Genomic DNA, 22,426 nt, shown 5'->3' on the forward strand with positions numbered 1-22,426 from the left:
CATTTGGATGGTATTCAATATTACATTCTTAAGCATGTAACTCAAAAAAAAAAAAAAAAAAACGATTTTGCTAGTAAAATGCTATTGTAAATGCTTTTTAAAAAAACATCAATGACAGCAGAACTTGATTTGCAGTAACTTCATACGACATTTTCGAAGCCAAATACTTATGATTCACAAGCTTCATCCATAAACAGAAAATGTACTTCAAATCTTTTTGGCTCGTGTTTTGAAGGTTTCAGCTTTGAGAAAAATTGGGACTATTTCTGAAGTTCTTCGTAATGATTTCTTTAGAGTGAATAATCTGCTAGCTCTTGAACAACTAGTTGTTTGTGGGCAACTGACTGAAGAGCATAGTAGACTGGAAGAGCAGGACAAGTTGTTGTTTCTAAAAGATGCCCAGAAACATTAAATTGCAGCTTGCAGAAGTGATTGAAAAACATATTTATGAAGTGCACCAATGAAACATTTTAGGTTTTTAGACCCCAAAGTAAGAATAAAGACAAGAAGCTGCAGTGATACGTTAAAGATTGCAAAAAGGATGCCATTTGATGTCCAGCAAGATTACTTATTAGATGAATGGAAGGTTCTACAGTTTGAAAAAGATGGTCCGTCTTTAGACAACAAAGATATTGACAATTACTAGCAGCAGCAGATCTCAGAAAGACTCATCATACATAGAGTGGAAGTAACCAAACTTCCAAATTTGTTAAGGGTTCTCTCTTCCACTGTCCGATGGAGATGTGGGCATAGAGAGAAGATATTCCATTTTGAAGCGCACATTAAGATAAGATAAGACAAGGCAGTGATGATCAGAAGATTTGCAAGCAGTGTTTTGACAGTGAGGCATTTTTGGGACAATTCCCCCATTTTTCTTTCTGTGACCATTGGCTGACAGCTCATTAAGTATGTATATCAAGCACATGCAAATTATACTGCTTATTAGGAAGAATGTGAAAGGAAAATCTAGAAGTGTAGATTAAAAAGGTGAATAACATGAAAAATCAATTGACTGTGAGGCAGCTGCTCTGAAACAAAGAAAAAATAACTTCAACTGTCTAAAGAGGCTGGATACGAGCTCTCGGAAGCTTCAGCTATACTAAAGAAAAAACTGAAAATGATTTAAAGGTGACAAAATTGGCCCAGCATGTACTTGAGGGTGTACAGTTTGTGAAAATAGAAGAAAGGGCAAATGAAAGGAAGGTAGAAACCAATCAGAAAAATCAGGAAAAACAAAATCTAATATGATTACATCATTTCTTTCTCTGATTCCTGAGAAACAGTAATCCAATAATAATTTGTTGATCTTTTTCCAGCATTGAAGTGCAGAAAATCATTAGTTGTAAAAACATAATGTAGATTTGGTTTGTGAACTACTATTACAAGTATTGAATCATCAATATCGAATTACCAATGGTTAAAGGTTAATAAATCTGTATGAAGGGAAAGATGGCAACACCACATCCAGGATCATAATAAGAGATTTATTATAGTCTTAATTGGCCATTTTGGTTGGAGATTATCAAAAATGCTAACAATTCATCTATGCCATACTGTTTATTGAAATAATTTATCCCTTCTTAATCACCTTTTTGAAATACTTTATCACCATTTTCATATATTTTGTCATCTTTCTCACCTTTTCCAAGTGCCACCCTGGTTCCTTGCTGTGACTGCGGCAAATACACAATAGTATGGCTGGCTCATTTCTTCGCAGATATTCAAACCGGCAATATATCACAATAATTAAAATGGTCTAGGATAATCTCTTTATTAAAATCTGGGAAACCAGTTGATAGCCCTGAGCTACAGACTCTGCTATCTGTGATCTACAAGCTACTGGAACAAATTATCCATAATAGAATTAATACAAGATTACTTGAAGCAATCTAGGTCAAACAAGCAGGCTTCCAGCCAAAATGAAACTGCACATATCAAGTTCTGTCATTCATGACCTACATGGAGGCAGGATTTCAAAGAAAGCTTAAAACTGCAGCTGCATCCATTGGCTTATCAGCAGCGTCTGACGCAGTGTGGCGAGAAGGCGTGATATGTGAGATTCTTCACATAACTCCTTGCAGACCAACCACTTGCCTAATCAACAGTGTGTTAAATGATCAACTGTTCCAAATACTCATGAGAGTCAATGCCAGCTTGTCAAGAAAATTAAAAAAAAAAAACATTCTACCACAGGGATCAGTCATTGCTCGACTTCTCTTCGACTTGTACGTTGCAGACTTGCCAAAACAAAACTGAGGAAGTTTGATTAACCGGATGACTGGGTGCATTCAACTTTAATTGAACAGTCAGAAGAAATCCTAAGGGAGGATCTAGATGCAGTGGTAAAATATCTTTACGAAGGGAGACAGCAACCAAACGCCACCAAAATAGAGGCTTCCTGTTTATACATAAATAAGAAACTTGCCAGAACAAAAACTTGACATACAATTTGAAAACATTACATTCACTCGTAATAAAATACCAAAGTACCTGGGGGTAACTCTTGATAGAAGTCTGTCTTTCGGAGAGAATCTAACAAAAACAGGTGAAAAACTGAAAACAACAAACAGTGTTATTCAAAAGCTATGTGGTACAACAAGGGGAGCATCAGCATCTGCACTTCATTCTTTTGCTGTGGGACTTATCTTCTCAAGTGCCGATATTGTGCCCCAGTTTGGCTAAGCAGCACATATGCACAAAAGATAGATGTTCAGCTAAATAATACCATGAGAATGACTGCTGGCATTTTTAAATAAACACCTACAGATTGGCTGCCAGCACTAAGCCACATTCCACCAACTCAATTACGTCACTTGAATGCTCTCACGAATAAGTACAAAGAGGTAATGAATAATAAAAAAAATCTATCAATCCATCAAAGTGTGGATGATGCAAACTGTGACAGACACTGCTGTAGATGACCACTGACAATAATGGCAAGGGTTGCTGTGGAAGATGAGTTCAACATTACTAATGGGTAGACTGAAGAATGGACTGGACAACAAAATAATAATATGCTGTGTATCACCCAAAAATTACAGGTATTTGACTTGCCACACAAAACGTGGGCAATGCTAAACAGAATTAGTACCCAACACGGCAGATGTGTACAGTTTTTATGCAAATGGGGTAAGCAGCCATCCCCGCTTTGTGATTGCAGAGAACCAAACACCATCAGGCACATTACAGAATAATACACCACAAGAGCGGAGGATGGTGGACTAGAAGATTTCCTATTGGTGACTCCAAAGTCAATAGATTACATAAATGCCCTAGATGTTTGTTTATAAGATTTTATATTGTAAATAATATGTTCTACACACACTGTATTTTTTTCCAGTGTGTCAAAAACCCATACAATAAACAAACACATATGCCATGGCAGTGACGGGTTCATGTCCCATTTGTCACTTCTTACACATTTTTTACTACGTCTAGTGGAGATGGCAAACTGTTGATGACTCGTATTGTCTTGGATCCTGATGCTTATTGACCATACATGCAGAAACATGAAAATTATTATGCTCAAGCAGAATTTTTGAAAAGAGAACATTTTTGTATTACATACACTTACTTAACAGTTAAATTCATCAGTATTTTGTGTGCTTGCCATTCACCTTTATTAACAATTCAGTTCTCTTTCACGTGCTTTCTATTGAAACTGGACAAAAATTTTCAATACGGCATCACAGCGCTATAATTGCGTAAACATCTCAATAAGACACATGTTCAGGGTCAATAATTTAGTCATTGACAGGCACACACAAGAGAAAGAAAACTTGATAGCTTTCAAAATAAATCCTTGATGTGCCAGAGTCCACACACACACACACACACACACACACACACACACACACACACACACACACACACACACACTTTTCTATCCTTATGTTGTGTGGCAAATATACGGATACAGTTGTGTGCATGCGTGCTCGTGTGTTGGAATGGAATATGCGATAGGTGATGGTACATTACGATGTTGTAAGGAGGTTGGCAATTAAGTAATGTCTTGCAGTTGCCATAGTTTGCTTTGTAACTGCCGCTTGGATGGCTATGAACAGATCCTCAGGCGTCAGACTGTGTTCTTGAAGCTACTCTGCTTGTAACAGCTGAAAAGTAGGCTCAAATTTCCAAATACTGCCCAATGAACTCAACACATCTTCTTCTTGTACACGCATATAGTGTACCTCTGTTATAATTTTTCATTCCATATTATGTGCATCTCGGAATCAGATATTATAATTGCTCTCAATAGAGTTTCATCTATCTTATCAGCTCGCTGTCTCTTAGCCAAACTGGATTTCCTTGTCTCCCGTGACATTAGTGGAATTGTTACGAGCTCCAAGTCTCTTGGGTCCACAGTGAGTCTCCTAGGCAGAACGCCAGCAACAGGGAATAATTTCCTGAACAGCAAGTGTCAGCCTCACTCACATCAGGTGCACAAGAAAACAGAAAATTTCCCGCACAATATGCAGCTGCATACTGACTACTAAACCACTAATAAAAACACTTACTAGAAGTTACGATCAACCTTTGTTGGTTGGAAGGACTGGTTTCGCAAAATAGAGCTTTGATGATATTTATGACAATATTAGTGACCGGAATATCTTGTGATTGCGGTTTCAGCAAATCAAAAATGACAAAAACTACTTACTGTCAATAGAATGTGAAACGACTGCTAAATTTGACTTAGATAACATAATTGATAAGTTTGCTTCACCTAAAGCGAGGAATTGCAGGAATTACTATCGATAGAATGTGAAACGACTGCTAAATTTGACTTTGATGACATAATTGAAAAGTTTGCTTCACCCAAAGCAAGGAATTGCAAAGTAAAATTATAATAAAAACACGATTCCATGAAAGGTGTATTTTCCCAACTCCACTTGTTATTATGCATCATACTAAAACCAATGTGCAGTTGCTGCCAGAAATGATTAAATGTATATTTTGTTTTACTTTCAACTGTTTTAGACAGTTTATACAACTTGTAATTTATATACTGCAATAATACATTTAATTTGTAGTTCACAGTATATTATATCAATCTGGTTTGGTTAAGCAGTATTATTAAACCTAATTACAAAAGTGTATGATTTGCTGAATCTCTGTATAAAAATTGCTGAAAGGATTATTTACAGGTGGCAGGGGTGTAGTGAGTTTTCTGTGAACATTGGAGGCACAGATGGGTACTTTATACTTTTACATGCTGGTCCTGAAATGTTGATGGTGCCTTCCTTATGTCTTTGAGAGTTTGGATGGGTCTGCATTCAATTTTTCAACTCAATTTAATCTTTTGTCTACATTTTCCTTGTGGAACAAAATGATAGTCTTCCTCATTATTTAATATCTGACTTTCACACTATTTGGATATTTGCACCCTTTTGCTGTCTCTCTCTCTCTGAACAGCATATTTCTCGTTATAAGACATTTGCAGAGGCAAGTTTTGCAGGGGAAAGGTCACTTTTCAGTCAACAATCTCAAAAATTTATACACTCCTGGAAATTGAAATAAGAACACCGTGAATTCATTGTCCCAGGAAGGGGAAACTTTATTGACACATTCCTGGGGTCAGATACATCACATGATCACACTGACAGAACCACAGGCACATAGACACAGGCAACAGAGCATGCACAATGTCGGCACTAGTACAGTGTATATCCACCTTTCGCAGCAATGCAGGCTGCTATTCTCCCATGGAGACGATCGTAGAGATGCTGGATGTAGTCCTGTGGAACGGCTTGCCATGCCATTTCCACCTGGCGCCTCAGTTGGACCAGCGTTCGTGCTGGACGTGCAGACCGCGTGAGACGACGCTTCATCCAGTCCCAAACATGCTCAATGGGGGACAGATCCGGAGATCTTGCTGGCCAGGGTAGTTGACTTACACCTTCTAGAGCACGTTGGGTGGCACGAGATACATGCGGACGTGCATTGTCCTGTTGGAACAGCAAGTTCCCTTGCCGGTCTAGGAATGGTAGAACGATGGGTTCGATGACGGTTTGGATGTACCGTGCACTATTCAGTGTCCCCTCGACGATCACCAGTGGTGTACGGCCAGTGTAGGAGATCGCTCCCCACACCATGATGCCGGGTGTTGACCCTGTGTGCCTCGGTCGTATGCAGTCCTGATTGTGGCGCTCACCTGCACGGCGCCAAACACACATACGACCATCATTGGCACCAAGGCAGAAGCGACTCTCATCGCTGAAGACGACACGTCTCCATTCGTCTCTCCATTCACGCCTGTCGCGACACCACTGGAGGCGGGCTGCACGATGTTGGTGCGTGAGCGGAAAACGGCCTAACGGTGTACGGGACCGTAGCCCAGCATCATGGAGACGGTTGCGAATGGTCCTCGCCGATACCCCAGGAGCAACATTGTCCCTAATTTGCTGGGAAGTGGCGGTGCGGTCCCCTACGGCACTGCGTAGGGTCCTACGGTCTTGGCGCGCATCCGTGCGGTGCTGCGGTCCGGTCCCAGGTCGACGGGCACGTGCACCTTCCGCCGACCACTGGCGACAACATCGATGTACTGTGGAGACCTCACGCCCCACGTGTTGAGCAATTCGGCGGTACGTCCACCCGGCCTCCCGCATGCCCACTATACGCCCTCGCTCAAAGTCCGTCAACTGCACATACGGTTCACGTCCACGCTGTCGCGGCATGCTACCAGTGTTAAAGACTGCGATGGAGCTCCGTATGCCACGGCAAACTGGCTGACACTGACGGCGGCGGTGCACAAATGCTGCGCAGCTAGCGCCATTCGACGGCCAACACCGCGGTTCCTGGTGTGTCCGCTGTGCCGTGCGTGTGATCATTGCTTGTACAGCCCTCTCGCAGTGTTCGGAGCAAGTATGATGGGTCTGACACACCGGTGTCAATGTGTTCTTTTTTCCATTTCCAGGAGTGTATGTGGAATAGAATAGCCCCTGAAATGTTAATATATATATGAAATACTGATAAATGCTTTTGAGTTGTTTAAACTTGCTTGACTTCTGTAACACCTAGATTACATTTTTAATGAAAGAAATACATGTAAGAAACTATTTATAATGCATCAAAGAACACTTGACAAACAATTGAATTGGTCAAGCTGTGTTAGTAATGCTGTTTCATAGCAAAAGTAATAAATTCATCAAAGCAATGAAGTACAAAGACTTTATAAACATTTTAGAAGGCAAGAAGTATATAATGCCGTAAAGCTATACCATTTTGGAGTGAAGAAAAATAGCAACTCCCTAAATTTTCAGTTTGGGTCTAAAAATGTTTCATATCTCAGTAAGTCTAGTGTTATCCATATGAAATTACATTGTCAAACAATTGGAACTTCAGGTAGCAATATCAACAATGCACGAAAAGACAGATTGCTACTTACCTTAAAGAAGACATGTCAAGTTGCAGACAGGCACAATTAAAATACACATATAGCTTTCAGCCACAGCCTTCATCAGTGAAAACACACACACACACACACACACACACACACACGCGCGCACGCACACACCAACTCCACCGTCTTGGGAGCTGGTGGTCGTGTGTGTGGGAGGTGTGTGCTTGCTTGTGTGTGTGTGGGAGGTGTGTGCTTGCTTGCTTGTGTGTGTGTGTGTGGGGGGGGGGGGGGGTTTCCATTGACGAAGGCTGTGGTTGAAAGCTATATGTAAGTGTCTTATTTGTCTGCAACTTGACATGTCTTCTTTATGGTAAGTAGCAATCTGTCTTTTCCTACATTGTTGAAATTACATGGTCAATTATGCTAGTTTCTTTTTTTTTCATTTGCTTGTTTTTTGTCTTAGTTGATGTATCTTAAGTTACGTTTTTCAGTTTTCTAAATTTCACTATTTTTTCTTTGCATGTAAACTTTTATTCTTGTTAAGGTTGTGTTGAATTGTTGGTTTTTGCTGTGATGATGACTGTGTTGTTAGTGACATTATACATTTTTGGTTGTTTCTTTTATTTCCGTTAGATTTATGATGTCATTGTATTGCTGGTGCTGTATTGCATTCTTTACTAATTCCTAACTTTGTTCCTAATAAATGGAGTTCTCCTCTATTAGCCTGCTATGATATTCAGTTCAGCAATGTGTATTGTGGGCTATAATGATACACAAAGAATAACTGGACTTTACAACAGTGATGGAGCATCTCTGGTGTATGGTCAGTGCAGCATACATCTGACCCACTCACTGCTCAAAATATTGACTCTTCCTTGCATATCATGTGACTGTGTACTACAATTTAATATGACTACAATTTAATATGAGGCAGTGCTGTCAGTCACATAAACTTACCCCAACACTTGATTCGTAAAGAGCACCAGAACACTATTTTGGTCAGTGTCAGATGTCTCAGGTCTCATCTCATGAAACACTCCAGTGAACACCCTCTGTGTGTATCCATTCTGTCGACATGACAGAAACAGTACTGTAAATATTTTTTGAAAGAGAGAAAATATGTTTGAAGTGTCTCAGGAAACACACCTATTATATTTTCATCCTCAGTAGTAACTGAGATATCTTTAAGTTTAAGTGTACTGTTAAGAATGGAAAGGTATATTGACTCTGCAGCAATTCCTTCTTTTGTGTCCCCTCGTTTATTTTTGTAACCAAACCATGCAACAAGGCATACAAACTATCAAATGTTTCTCAGTCCTGTATGGCTATGTTCGGTGGACTTTGCTAGCATTTCTTTCCCTGTCAAAGTTAATCATTTAGGCTTATTTATTATACTGATTTCCATTGTCAGCAAAAGGAGCTATTCCAGCGTCATGAATAAGAGAGAGAAGGTCCTTTATACATTACCAGGATAAGAGCAGACTGAGTGTCAATCACTGTGCTACACCTGCAATGATTATTCCCCATTCTGAAGATTGAGTTTCATTCTATACACTCTCTGAGCTCCTCAATGCGACCCAATGCATCATTTTAGTTAGAGACAATGAAAACAAGTTACCAGTAAGATCTCTAGGAGAATATTGTGAAATGCACATTTGAATGCTTTTAATGAGTCACAGAAAATACCAGTTGACAATATTTTGTCATTTAAATTTTGTAGAATCTTATTTCTGAAATGCAAAATAGCATGTTCTTTGGAGACACCCTTTTGAAATTGAAATTGAGGCTGATTGAGTTTATTGTTTAGAGAGGAGTGTGTTACAGTTCTCTCATACTGACTACCTTCAAGGAGGAGGTAAGAAGAGTGCGTGGTAGTTGTTAATAATCTGTCTTATTACCTTTCTTGTAAATGGTTCTCACTGATACGTATTTCAACCTGTGCGGAAATACCCCTGTGATAGGGATGTGACACATACAAGTTGTGATCAAAAAGTAATCCAACTTTCTTAATTTTATGGGCTTCATATATCGGATTTTCAATTTATTTTTTATTTATTTATTTATTTTTTTTTACTGTTGTTGGTACCCATGTTCCCAACACATGTCTGCACTTTCAGTTATTTTGAATATTTAGTTTACTGTTGAGAGTTGATAAGGTTATACGTGTTTGCAAGGGCTTTGTGAATTTTTTCTTTTGAAAAAGATAGATAAAAGAAATTTCACTAAATACTGTTTCAAAAATGGAAGAAAAGTGCAGCAGCACATTAGAAATGTTGACTGTGGCTTTTCGCAGATGTACTACAAGTAAGACGATATTTTAAGAGTGGTGTAAACGTTTCAAAGAGTGTCGAGAAGATGTCAGAAATGATGACCGCCCTGGACGCCCTAGCACATCAATTGCTGATGACGTGGTGGTAGAAGTAAAGAAAATGGCTCTAGGAAATTGCCGAATCATCATTGAAGAGGTTGCTGATGATGTCAGCGTATCCTTTAGCTCGTGCCAAGCAATTTTTTTAGCTGTTTTGGGCATGAAACTTGTAGTGGCAAAGTTTGTTCCGAAATTGTTGGATTTCGACCAGAAATGACGTCGCATAAACATCACTCACGAATTGCTGAATGAAGTTGCCAATGATTCAGAACTTCTAAAGAATGTTATAACAGGTGACAAAATGTGGGTTTACATGCTGAAACTGAGATCCAATCGTCCAGTGGAAACTGCCTGAAGAGCGAAGGCCTGAAAAAATTCGATCAATTATGAAGGTTGTTCTCACTGTTTTCATTGATTACAGTGGGTTAGTGCATCATGAATTCCTGCCTTACAGTAGTATGATCAATAAGAATTACTACCTGGAAGTTATGTGCCATTTGTGTGTAACAATCTGAAGAAAACGACCAGAATTGTGGCAACACCACTTGTGGACGTTGCTTCTTGATAATCTTCCCGCTCACACCTCGATGCTTGTTCCTCATTTTATGGCAAAAAATAAAACCGTAATGTTGCCTCAGCCACTGTAATCACATAACATGGTCCCCTGGGACTTCTTTCTTTTCCCGGTGGGTGAGGAGAACTGTGAAAGGACGTCATTGTGCAACTGTTGATGAGGTAAAAACAGAATCATTGTAGGAGCTGTACACCATAACAGAAAGTGAGTTCCAGAAATTGTTTCTAGATTGGAAAAAGTGCTGGCACAAGTACATTATATCAGAGATGGATTAGTTACGATGGAACAGAGTTGATGTTGATGAACAAATAAGGTTCTTTAAGGAAAAAATTCTCGTTTCTGTTTCATCACATCATGTACGTGACAGAATAAATTGAATATTATTGAAGAACTGTAATGTTCAGAATCTCTCTGGCATCTCAGCTGGCCACTCAGTGCCCCGAATATACTCCTATAGTAAATTGGTTGTACATTCTGTTTTTCTGGTATTTTAAGCCTTGTTTGTTGATTTAATGTCTCGTGTGTTGTTTTCAGCCGACTGCTGACCCACGTCCACCTCATACCTGAGCCGATTATAGACAGAGGGCAGGTACAATACGGTTCTCCGGCCCCAGCAAAACGACGTGTGGTGCAGCAGCAGCAGCCACAGATGCGTGAGGTGCGTCCGCGTCTGCTGCTGCATACTCCTGAGGTGCGTCCACGTCTGCTGCTGCGTATGCCTGAGGTGCGCCCGCCTCTGCTGCAGACACCTGAGGTGCGCCCGCCTCTGCTGCAGACACCTGAGGTGCGGTCGATTCCGCTGCAGACGTCTGAGGCCGAGGCGCCTCTACTGCAGATACCTGAGCCACGGCGGCCTCTGCTGCAGACGCCTGAGATGCGGCCGCCTCTGTTGCAAACACCTGATGCACGGCGGCCTCTGCTGCAGACGCATGAGGTGCAGCCCCTTGTGTTGCAAACACCTGATGTGCGGCTGCCTCTGCTGCAGACGCCTAAGGCACAGGCACCTCTGCTGCAAACACTTGAGGTGCGTCCGCCTCTTCTCCAAATGCCTGATGTGCAGGAGCCTCTGCTGGAGACGCCTGAGGTGCGGGAACCTCTGCTGCAGACACCTGAGGCGCGGGAACCTCTGCTGCAGACACCTGAGGCGCGGGAACCTCTGCTGCAGACACCTGAGGCACGGCTGCCTCTGCTGCAGACACCTGAAGCACGGCTCCCTCTGCTCCAGAAGCCTGATGTGCGGCCCCCTCTGCTGCAGGCGCCTGATGCGCGGGCGCCTCTGCTGCAGGCGCCTGATGCGCGGCCGCCTCTGCTGGAGACGCCAGATGCGCGGCCGCCTCTGCTGGAGACGCCAGATGCGCGGCCGCCTCTGCTGGAGACGCCAGATGCGCGGCCGCCTCTGCTGGAGACGCCAGATGCGCGGCCGCCTCTGCTGGAGACGCCTGATGCGCGGCCGCATCTGCTGGAGACGCCTGATGCGCGGCCGCATCTGCTGGAGACGCCTGATGCGCGGCCGCATCTGCTGGAGACGCCTGATGCGCGGCCGCATCTGCTGGAGACGCCTAATGCGCGGCCGCATCTGCTGGAGGCGCCTGATGCGCGGCCGCATCTGCTGGAGGCGCCTGATGCGCGGCCGCATCTGCTGGAGGCGCCTGATGCGCGGCCGCCGCTGCTGCAGGCGCCTGATGCGCGGCCGCCGCTGCTGCAGGCGCCTGATGCGCGGCCGCCTCTGCTGCAGGCGCCTGATGCGCGGCCGCCTCTGCTGCAGGCGCCTGATGCGCGGCCGCATCTGCTGGAGGCGCCTGATGCGCGGCCGCATCTGCTGGAGGCGCCTGATGCGCGGCCGCCTCTGCTGGAGGCGCCTGATGCGCGGCCGCGTCTGCTGCAGGCGCCTGATGCGCGGCCGCGTCTGCTGCAGGCGCCTGATGCGCGGCCGCGTCTGCTGCAGGCGCCTGATGCGCGGCCGCGTCTGCTGCAGGCGCCTGATGCGCGGCCGCCTCTGCTGGAGGCGCCTGATGCGCGGCCGCATCTGCTGGAGGCGCCTGATGCGCCGTCGCATCTGCTGGAGGCGCCTGATGCTCGTCCGCCTCTGCTGGAGGCGCCTGATGCGCGTCCGCCTCTGCTGCAGGCGCCTGATGCGCGTCCGCCTCTGCTGCAGGCGCCTGATGCGCGTCCGCCTCTGCTGCAGGCGCCTGATGCGCGGCCGCCTCTGCTGCAGGCGCCTGATGCGCGGCGGCCTCTGCTGCAGGCGCCTGATCCGAGGTCACGTCTCCTGCAAACACCTGAGGTTCGTTCACCTCTCTTGCAAACGCCTGATGCGCGGCCGGCTCTGCAGCAGATATTTAAGGCGAGGCAGTCTCTGCTGCGGACGCAGCTGCTGGTGCAGCAGAGTCAACATCCGTCCATGACACAGGGCCCTGTGGCAACTGTAGCTATGCCGCAAGTGACGAGCACAGTCACAGAGGCAGGTAAGTGAATTCTTCATGACAGTTGTTGCTTTGTTGCTTCTTATTTATTTCTTTTTAGACTAGTGAAGTTTGCTATTTCTGGTAACAGAAAATCGACTTCTACATCTCTACCCAACAATACCACCTTACAGTGTGTGGCAGGGGGTACTTTGCGCACCACTGTTACTTTCCCCTTTTTGTATTCGTCATCGATGGTTCGCGGATAAGCCTCTGTGTGAGCTCCAATCTCTCTAATTTTATTGTTGTGGTCTTTTTTTGAGATGCATGTAGGTGGAAGTGACATACAGTTGACCTTTCTAGGGACATAAGCTCCCAGAGTTTTAAAAGTGAACCACACCTTGATGTAGAATGCCTTCCTTTGTTGTCTGCCATTGGAACTGGCTGTGAGTGTCCGTGATCCTATCGTGCTTACTAAATGAATCCTTAACGAAATGTGCTGCTCTTCTTTGGATTTTCTCAGTTTCATCTGTCAGTTTTATCTGGTACAGATCTCAAACTAATGAGTAGTATTCCAGTATTGGCAGAACTAGGGTTCTGAAAGCTGTCACCTTTGTGGGAGGGCTACACTTTCTTTGAGGTTCTTCCAACAATTCTGCCCCACATCTGCTTAATTGCGATTAGTTCCACTTCTCAATCCGTACACATTCTCCTAGATATTTTACAGATGTGACTGCTTCCAGTGATTGCTCTGCAGTTGTACGATTGTACAATAAAGGGCCGACTGCCGATCACCACACTGAGGGTCGATCTCTGCTGCCCTCCCGAATTTTGCTACAATTTTCTAGCTTTGCTATTTCTCTGTATACGACAGCATCATCAACAAAAATTCTAACCGAACTTTTGACATTATCTGCTAGGTCATTTATAGATTTTTATTGTGTAAGCTTCTGGTCTATTTTGGATCCCTCATAGGTCTCTTACATCTTTTGCTACCCCAGTCATTCAGATGACTATCTGGTGCTCTAAACCAGAGGTTCCCAACAAAATTTTCTCGAGGACCCCATCATCGAGCATGATTGGTACCATGTCATATCACAGTATCGAGTACCTAAAAATGCCAAATTAAGAGTCTTTTATACATTTTCTATTTTTGGTACTTAGAAAAAACATTGACGTATTCATTATTGAAAAAATATTGAGCTTAAACTTTTTCAATTTAGTCATCATTGTTATTGTTAAATTTTTGATTATTGCTCAAAATCTTTGTCTTCAGATCTGGGTGTTTAGTATAACAAACTCCTTAAAAAAATAAAAATTGAGTATGAACTGAAAATGACAGAAAAAATTAAAACTGAGTGTATTGGTGTTTCAAGTGTACTACACTTGAGGTTGCTCTGAGTAGAAATGTGTGAAAAGTAAGAAAACACTAATTTCATTCAAGGTATTATTTATTTGAAAAAATACAGTTACAACAGAGTACTCCATCAGTATACAGTTAGTTTTAATTTTCAGTTCTTAATGAGATGAGTTCAGTCTGACCTATGAGTCCATTATTTCTGAAATATTAGGTTCCAAACTTGAAACTTTCACTCTGTCCATTATTTCTAAAATATTAGGTTCCAAACTTGAAACTTTCACTCTGAAATCCAACTGCATGTTGAGCCGATTCCTATATTTGTTTTTCATGAAACACATGGAAGAAAATGCTTGCTCACACCAATATGTGGTTGCAAATGGAAGGACCTTTTCCTTGCCTGATCTCCAAGTTTCTTGTAGTCCTTGCGTGCTGATGCCCGGAAGTCTGTAATTTTATCACCGATGAAAATGTTTATCATCGTACCACAGCTGGACAGATCCACAAGTTGATCTTGCTCTTCTTCAGTGAGGCCTTGGATTTTGTCTATTTCTTCACAGCTGAAGGGATTTCGAATCCCTCTGTCGTCAGGTTCAGGGAAATACTCTCTAAAAGTTGTGGCTAGGCTGCATAGATACTCGGCTACATTGATCTTGACCTGGTCAGGCAAACTCTCCTCTTATGACTCCAAGAATTGTTTTAAAGTAGAAAAGTTAGTTAGTGACTCATTTTCTATCCTTGATGCCCAGATCTGACACTTATTGAACATAGCACTAATTTTATCCTCAACTTTGAACATGTCTACATTTTTTCCTTGTAAACTCAAGTTTAACACATTCAATTGTTCAAACACATCAGCTAAGTACGCAACTGAGCAAAGCCAAGAGAGGTTAGTGAGAAGATCCGCGTACTTTGTCTCAAGAAGGAAGACACTAACCTTGTCTCTAAGTTCAGAAAATCTTGACTAGATCCTACCTCAAGAAAGCCATCTTACTTCCGTATGAATAAGAAATTGCTCACGCTCACTGCCGATCTCTTTACACAACAAAGACAATAATCTGTATTGCAGATGTCGAGTTTTAATGTAGTTGATGATTTGAACTTCTTTGTTAAGTATTTTTTGCAAAGGTTCAGGCAATCTTTTGGCTACTAAGGCTTCACGATGGATACTACAGTGAGTCCATTTCACCTCAGGGGCTACTGCTTTGATACAAGCTAGAAGTCCTGTTTTTGCTTGACTGCCACAATTCTATGATCTGAGCACACTTTCATGTCCTTGTCTTTCTCTTTCAACTTGTGCATTTAAATCCCCAATAACTATCACACTCTTTCCTCACACCTGGTTCTGCTTTCCCTTCCACTTCTTTTAACCCATCACTCACTACTACTCCCATTCCATTTCTCCTTCCATCGTCATTTACTTCCCAGTTTCATTGATAGCCTTACCTCAATTCCCTCCTTGCCCCTCCTTTCCATCTTGTATCTGTGAACCACAACAAATCCAGATTTCTTCCTTATTTCCAACTTTTCCTGGTAGTATTCATGTAATTGTCTTAATTATGTGACCTTGGTAATCAGCATATATAATGTGTGACAACCATTGGAAATGTGCTTTGCATCCAACTTTGTGTGTTACCACTATCACATAATTAGATGATTATATTAATACTAACTGCAATACCTGTGTTGCCCAGGTCAGTATATATCACACAGTTGATGGCATGAGGACTGTTGCCCCTATCATTCCATTAAATTTACAATATGGTATACTAAATTAATTAATCAACAATGCAATAAAATATAACTATTTAAGTAAACAGATCAGATATCAAATAGTGTTCACCTTCTCAAAATATCAGCAGATACCGTAGTGCAACGTGTTCCAGCAATATGTTGCAGTTCATTGCTTCAGTGTCGAATAATGTTATCATGATGGCTATATTTGTTATCTACTGCTACTACTGCTGCTGCTGCTGCTGCTGCAACTTCATTGACCTGAAGCACAATAATCCTTAGTTCATGCTCATCAGTTGGTCTTTTGTTGGCCCAAGTGATGATCTTATACTTGTTTGTGGTTATGGAATATACATTGTAACTCCAGAACAGTTTCTCATTGGAGACTCTGAATGTGAGTACAACACTTATCTATGTTGAGTTTTTGATCACCAACAAAATGTACTTGTACGAATTTCAGTGTTTCATTTGGTATGGTCATTATAGAGCATATTCAGTGATAAATTTACTCTTGGACTTTAAAACTAGTATGCAATTTTCTCCATTGTATATTTATGTAGCCCTGAACAATTCCATCTGAAGGGAATAATTATATTGATGTATATGTCATAGAAAATATTTTGATTCTGGAAGTGTTCTGATCATATAAACAAATAGTTCTGATGGTGGCACTTGTGGTGTTGGTAATTTGTCTGTACCACTCATACAGCATACGCATAAATTATTTTGCACAGTAGTACTTGCATGTCTTGTCTACCTTTCCAATAATGATATTTGGATGTTCGTTGTATTTTTTCATGGAATCATAATAGAATGCCTCAAGTTCTAAATTGTAGTTTCTATGTACTGTAACTCCTAGATGTTCATGTAGTGTGTCCATTAGTTCTCTATTTTGTTTATTTCGCGTTTCATTGTTTCAAACTGAATTTATTCTAATTCTTGTCCCTCTGTTGATGTTTACTTTTTGTTCCCTTATTTATTGCACTCCTTTTTAGAATTTTTCTAAAAACTCTCTCTCTCTCTCTCTCTCTCTCTCTCTCTCTCTCTGTCTTTCTCATTTCTTTTTCTCTTTCTTTGTATTCAGTTTACCATTTGAATATTCAATTTTTTTTAACTTACTTTACCATTGGAGCATTCACTTTTTACTTTCTGGTATTTTTCTCTTTGATCCTCTCTTGAATGTTGTCAAAATTTGACTGACAAAAACAAGCTGAACTGCAACTTATATTGACACTCAAAATTTGATATATTCAATTTTGATATTCTACAGCATCAGATATATTTGGTTTCAGATATTGAAGAAATTTCATGAGAATTTAACCTTACACATCTTCGATATTAGAAATCTAATTTTTTTTTAATGTTTTAGAATTTTCTGTGAGAGTAAATTTTGTAATGTGCTAGAAAATTCGAAAACAATTTTTTAGATGCAATTCATAAATACAATGTGTGAGAAAATTATTTTTGCCACACACAAGCAATCACCCAGTGTGACCAAACTCCCTTACTAACACCAGGAGACGGAGGGCTATCTACCATCACTACTGCGAGTGAGAGGTTGTGGGTGGAGGAAAGTTGTCTCTTCATGCACACACACACACTTGCCTCTTACACATATTTTAGTAGAGAAACTCGATATTGCCCAGGTATTTATTTATAGCTGTATGTCTGTGCCCCTACTATGCAGAAACTGATCTTGTGTTTAATGTTTCTGATGTCATCTCTTCTGAGCTATGTGCGATACAACGATATAATTTTGTATGTACAGTCCTCAGCGTATGGGAGAGAACAGACACTAACAACAAAGGACCTTACGAAGAACAACAAGATAGAAACAACAGAGTCACAAGAACCTAACTAATCAACCACGTCCACTCGTACATGGAACAAGAACGTAAATACGCTATCTGAGGTGAGCTATCGATAGATGCACGCCAAGGTTAGACTGACTGGCAGAGCAAGAGGCAGGTACTTAAAGACACGATCGAGGACTCCGCTATTGGCCACTGGGACCATGTGTTCCACCGTGGCACTCTCACATTAAATATGGGCCAGGAGGCATGCGCTGCTACAGCTTACAGTGCGACGGTGCATAGACCTCTAGGGGTCTTCGACGTCCGTGCCGTTTGGCGTGGATTCAAAAACTGCAGCGTGCAGTACCAGAGAACTTATTTTCATACAACCATCCATTTATATAATAAGTATTGGTATTGATTGTTGGCAAACATCATTGGGGGTGTTCCGTTTATTTTGAGCGCCCTAAATAACTTTTTATCGGGAAGCAAAACAGAAAATATATTGAGCAATGTTGTTTAAGTACAGGATGGTCTTTGAGCAAATGCCTTTCTTGACAAAATAATTTAATTAAATAGATAAAAAATCTACTCACCAAGTGCCAGCACAACACACACATAAGAGAACGTTGTAATTAGGCAAGCTTTCGGAACCAGTGGCTCCTTCTTCAGGCAGAAGGGTTGAAGGGGAAGGAAGAGGCATGAAGGAAAAAGACTAGGACTAAAGAGATGTAAAAAAGTGGTAGACTTCACTACCGAGGGTCAGGAGTGACTTACCACGCAGAATGAGAAGGAAAGACTGATTGTTGGGGACTGCATTGGACAAGATTTGAAAGCCTGAGCAATTAAAGGTGGAAGACAGGGTAATATGCAAGACAAATATTACCGCTTAAACATCATGCACAAGTTAATAAGAGTGAAAAGCTAAGTGCATTGTATGTATCAAGAGGTGGGAGGGAGCTATGAAAAATTGACGGGTAAGACGATGAAGGATGTAGAACACTAAAATGTAGTGAAGGAAAGAGTAGTTACTGTGAAGAAATGCAAGAAATTAATGTAAATTAAGGCCAGGTGGGTGGTGAGAATCATGGATATGTTGTAGCACTAGTCCTCACCTGTGGAGTTCTGAGAAACTGCTGTCTGGGGCAAGAATCCAGATGGTACGTGTGGTGAAACAGGTACCAAGTTCAGGATTGTCACGTTGTAGAGCACGCTTTCCAACAGGATTTTGTGTGGTGCCATTATACACCCTCTGCCTATGCCCCCATCCTATTTGATAATTTGGTGGTAGTCATGCTGATGTAAAAGCCCAAACAGTGTTTACATAACAGCTAGTATATGACACGTGTCATTTCACAGGTGGTTCTCTCTTTGATAGTTTATATTTTGCCAGTTACAGGGCTGCCACAGACGGTGGGAGGGTGCGTAAGGCAAGGCCTGCAGTGAGATGATCACAGGGGTAGGAGACATAAGGTAGGGAGATGGGAGCCAAAGAAGCCTAGGGTCTAACAAGAATATTGTGGAGATTGGGAGGGTGATAAAAAGTTATTCTAGGTGTGGCGGCAAAATGTCAGACAGAATGGATCTCATTTCAGGGATTGATTTTAGGACGTAACAGCCTGTCGAAGTAGCTGATTAAAACATTCCAGACCGGATAATACTGAGTCACCGGTGGTGTGCTCTGTAGTTGTTTTTTTCCGGATTCTATAGATTGCCCACTCATTACCTCTTATTAACCATTGTCTGTAAAGTACTGTTGATTACTCCAGAAAACAACATTGTTCCACCTTTTAACATCAGCATGACTACCATCAAATTATCAATTAGGATGAATGGGCATAGGCAGAGGGTGTATACTGGCAACACCCATATCCTGTTGGAGAGCATGCTCTACAACGTGACAATTGTGACCTCTGTGCCTGTCTTTCAGTTCCAAGGAAATTATAATTTTTGTCACCAAATGTGTTTTGTTTTATTGAAATAAAATAACATCAGTATTCTCAATGAAACACACATACCATTTGGTTTACTTTCTCCATCTAAATAGTGTTAATTACAAAAGATGTTGATGTTAGTACTTAAGATTTTTGCTTACATGTTTAGAAATACAGAAGTCCCTACGATTTTTTGTCAACCTATGTCTTTTCTCATCCTTTAGAGCTCAAAATTTTCAGGGAAAATGCTAAAACTTATCTGGATATCAGGGAAATATCAAGGCAATTCACTTGGGGGAACTTGTGGTAGCCCTGAACTTGTTCATTTGCTGAACTTGACAGAGAATAAAAAGAAACAGAAGGAAAATGCACACTGGTCAGTCAACCATCCTCAGTGGAAGGCTTGTGTGAGTATGACGATTGCATTGGTTTCGTTTGACACTTGCCATTTCTTGAAGTGACACTTTGTGTACAGTTGCTCTGTCCGAGTAGTATTATGCCTACTTTTGACCCCAATAAAAGGAAAATGATGATGAAGATGCAAGTTCTCCTGCGAACTTCTGTAAAGTTTGGAAGGTAGGAGACGAGATACTGGCAGAAGTGAAGCTGTGAGTACCGGGCGTGAGTCGTGCTTCGGTAGCTCAGTTGGTAGAGCACTTGCCCGCGAAAGGCAAAGGTCCCGAGTTCGAGTCTTGGTCGGGCACACAGTTTTAATCTGCCAGGAAGTTTCATATCAGCGCACACTCCGCTGCAGAGTGAAAATCTCATTCTATTTAGATTGTGTTAAATGCCACTCTGTATACTATTTAAAACTTCCCCACGAAGTATTGTAGCGCGTTGGATCGAGTGATTCTAAAGTTAATTTTTCCCGTATTGTTTGTGACCAGTATTTACGTTTAAATTTATCTTGAAACTCCTTCCATAAAGTAAATTATTTTGAGTGAGCATTCCTTCACTGAGCAGCATCCCCTACTAGATAACTTAATGCAAAATTTATTTTCCGAGAATCCTCACATTTGTGAGGTAAAGATGTCATAAAATCTCATAAGAAGTATGTTGGGTGTACATCTCAGTCCGATTTAAACTTAGGGAAATGCTTCTATAGATTCATGCTACTGCCTAATTGTAGTTCTTCTAAAAAACTATTTGTATCTAATGATTTTCCTCTGCACTGACTTTCTGTCATTTATTGTCACGTTTTAACTAACTCATCCCACTATCGTTTAAATTCATGCTTTGGATGAGTTACTTCATCCCTGTAAAGCTGTATGCTGTTCAAATTTCGTGCACTCTCTTGAAATGTTTGATGTACTAAGGCCTGTACTTTCTCCTCCAAACCCATAAAGATATCATTTGAAGAAATGGAATCTCTGTTCTCCCTCCTTTGCTCTTAAAGTTCAGTATGATTTTGCACATCTGAGATGTGATCTTTTACAAGTTTACACTCTTTTACTGCAAATTCTTGCAAACTATCTACATTGGTATGAATTTCGCTAATATGTTCTTGAATTTCGTTATGTACAAGGTCACATTGTTGAAACATTTCAGTATGAATTTTGTTTTTAAAAACATTTATGATCTGGTGTATTCGCTAAACACGCCTCCAAATGCTCAAGTTTCTCATCAAATCAAGCAAATCTGTCATTATTATCGGTAAGTACCTTTTCCTTGGATGACTGTACTTTATTATTAACGTCTAAACTGATTTTGTATCTGCTTGGTAAATTCGTCAGATATTCCCAAAATTATTTCTAAATTCATTTCTCATGTCATGGTCATCTTTCTTGTAATGACAGGCATAAACAAATATTTTATTTCTCATATCAGTATGCTTACTGTCTATATTGAGGGTTTTAATTTTAAAATTAATTCTATTTGACACTGTCTTATTGTATCACTCACAACACATACAACTTCTTAAATTGTTTGCGAGCACAGCTCACCGTTAATTTTATAGTGCATGCTGGCGACGTACTTCACGTCGGCAGCTAGTTGCTCAAGGCTGCGTGTTGCCGATGTGCTGCGTGTGGTCTGCAATCTGTGGATGGCTGCATGCTGCTAATGAACTGCATGTAGGCTGCAATGTGTCAACGGCTGTGAGTGCGCTGCTGTCTTTTGATGATTGCTTGTAGAGCACGCACTGTCCTTGGGTGAATACTGTTTCATTTCTCCCCCAACAGAGTTCTTCTTGCATTTTCACCCAATTTTATTATTTGTGTCTGATTCAGTTTGATGTCGGTACTGTATAGAACAGAGGTTCCCAAACTGGGGGGCGCGCCCCCTGGGGAGGGGGGGGGGGGGGGCTGATGATGTTGCAAGGGGGGGCGCGGGTGGAGTTAGCGGTATAAACCTAATATTTCTTTTTAATATCGATATTTTAATAAAAATGAATGTGCAGGTATTAATGATAGATTATGGTGCTAAATGCAATCGTTTGGCGTCCCACTTCCCGCAATCCTATCTCAATAACCTATCCTAGAACTTACAGCTTTTGAAGAACACGTTTAGAATGTCACACACAGGAACTCTCACAGTTATGAAGGCGATATGCGTTAATTCTAATATATCAGACTTGTAAGCAACTTACTTCTGACAACTGGAAAACAGAAAAGTCAGGTATTAACTATTCCGTACATTTGTACACATGAACTGAATGTAATCATGTTATAACATTAGCCATAGTAGGCTATGTTCATCAGAGTAATAATTACTTATACTGCGTAACTGCAAAAATGCCGTTTTATTACCTTGTCAACCCGCGGATTCCCATGTGATGCAATTACAGTGATTTTAATAGATTGTATACGCTTCAAATGAACTGGCGGGTTGGTAATTTGGACGCCAGGGCTATGCCCTTTGTCACCAGAAAAATGTGCACGACGTGAATGCGGAACAAGTACAAGTGTTCATTCTGAGCAGAGTACT

The 22,426-nt window shown here is 41.4% G+C and overlaps 1 protein-coding gene across 1 annotated transcript in view; it reads left to right on the top strand.

The window, feature by feature from the left end:
* The window catches only part of LOC124550626 (proline-rich protein 36-like), a 106,115-nt gene that overhangs the window by 14,339 nt on the left and 69,350 nt on the right, over nt 1–22,426 (top strand). Inside the window, exon 3 of the mRNA XM_047125348.1 lies at nt 10,816–12,746. Within this exon, the coding sequence (XP_046981304.1) occupies nt 10,816–12,746 (1,931 nt within the window). The remainder of the gene's footprint in view (nt 1–10,815; nt 12,747–22,426) is intronic.

The sequence above is a fragment of the Schistocerca americana genome, chromosome 9 (genome assembly GCF_021461395.2).
Source record: "Schistocerca americana isolate TAMUIC-IGC-003095 chromosome 9, iqSchAmer2.1, whole genome shotgun sequence".
NCBI classification, from domain to species: Eukaryota; Metazoa; Arthropoda; class Insecta; order Orthoptera; family Acrididae; genus Schistocerca; species Schistocerca americana.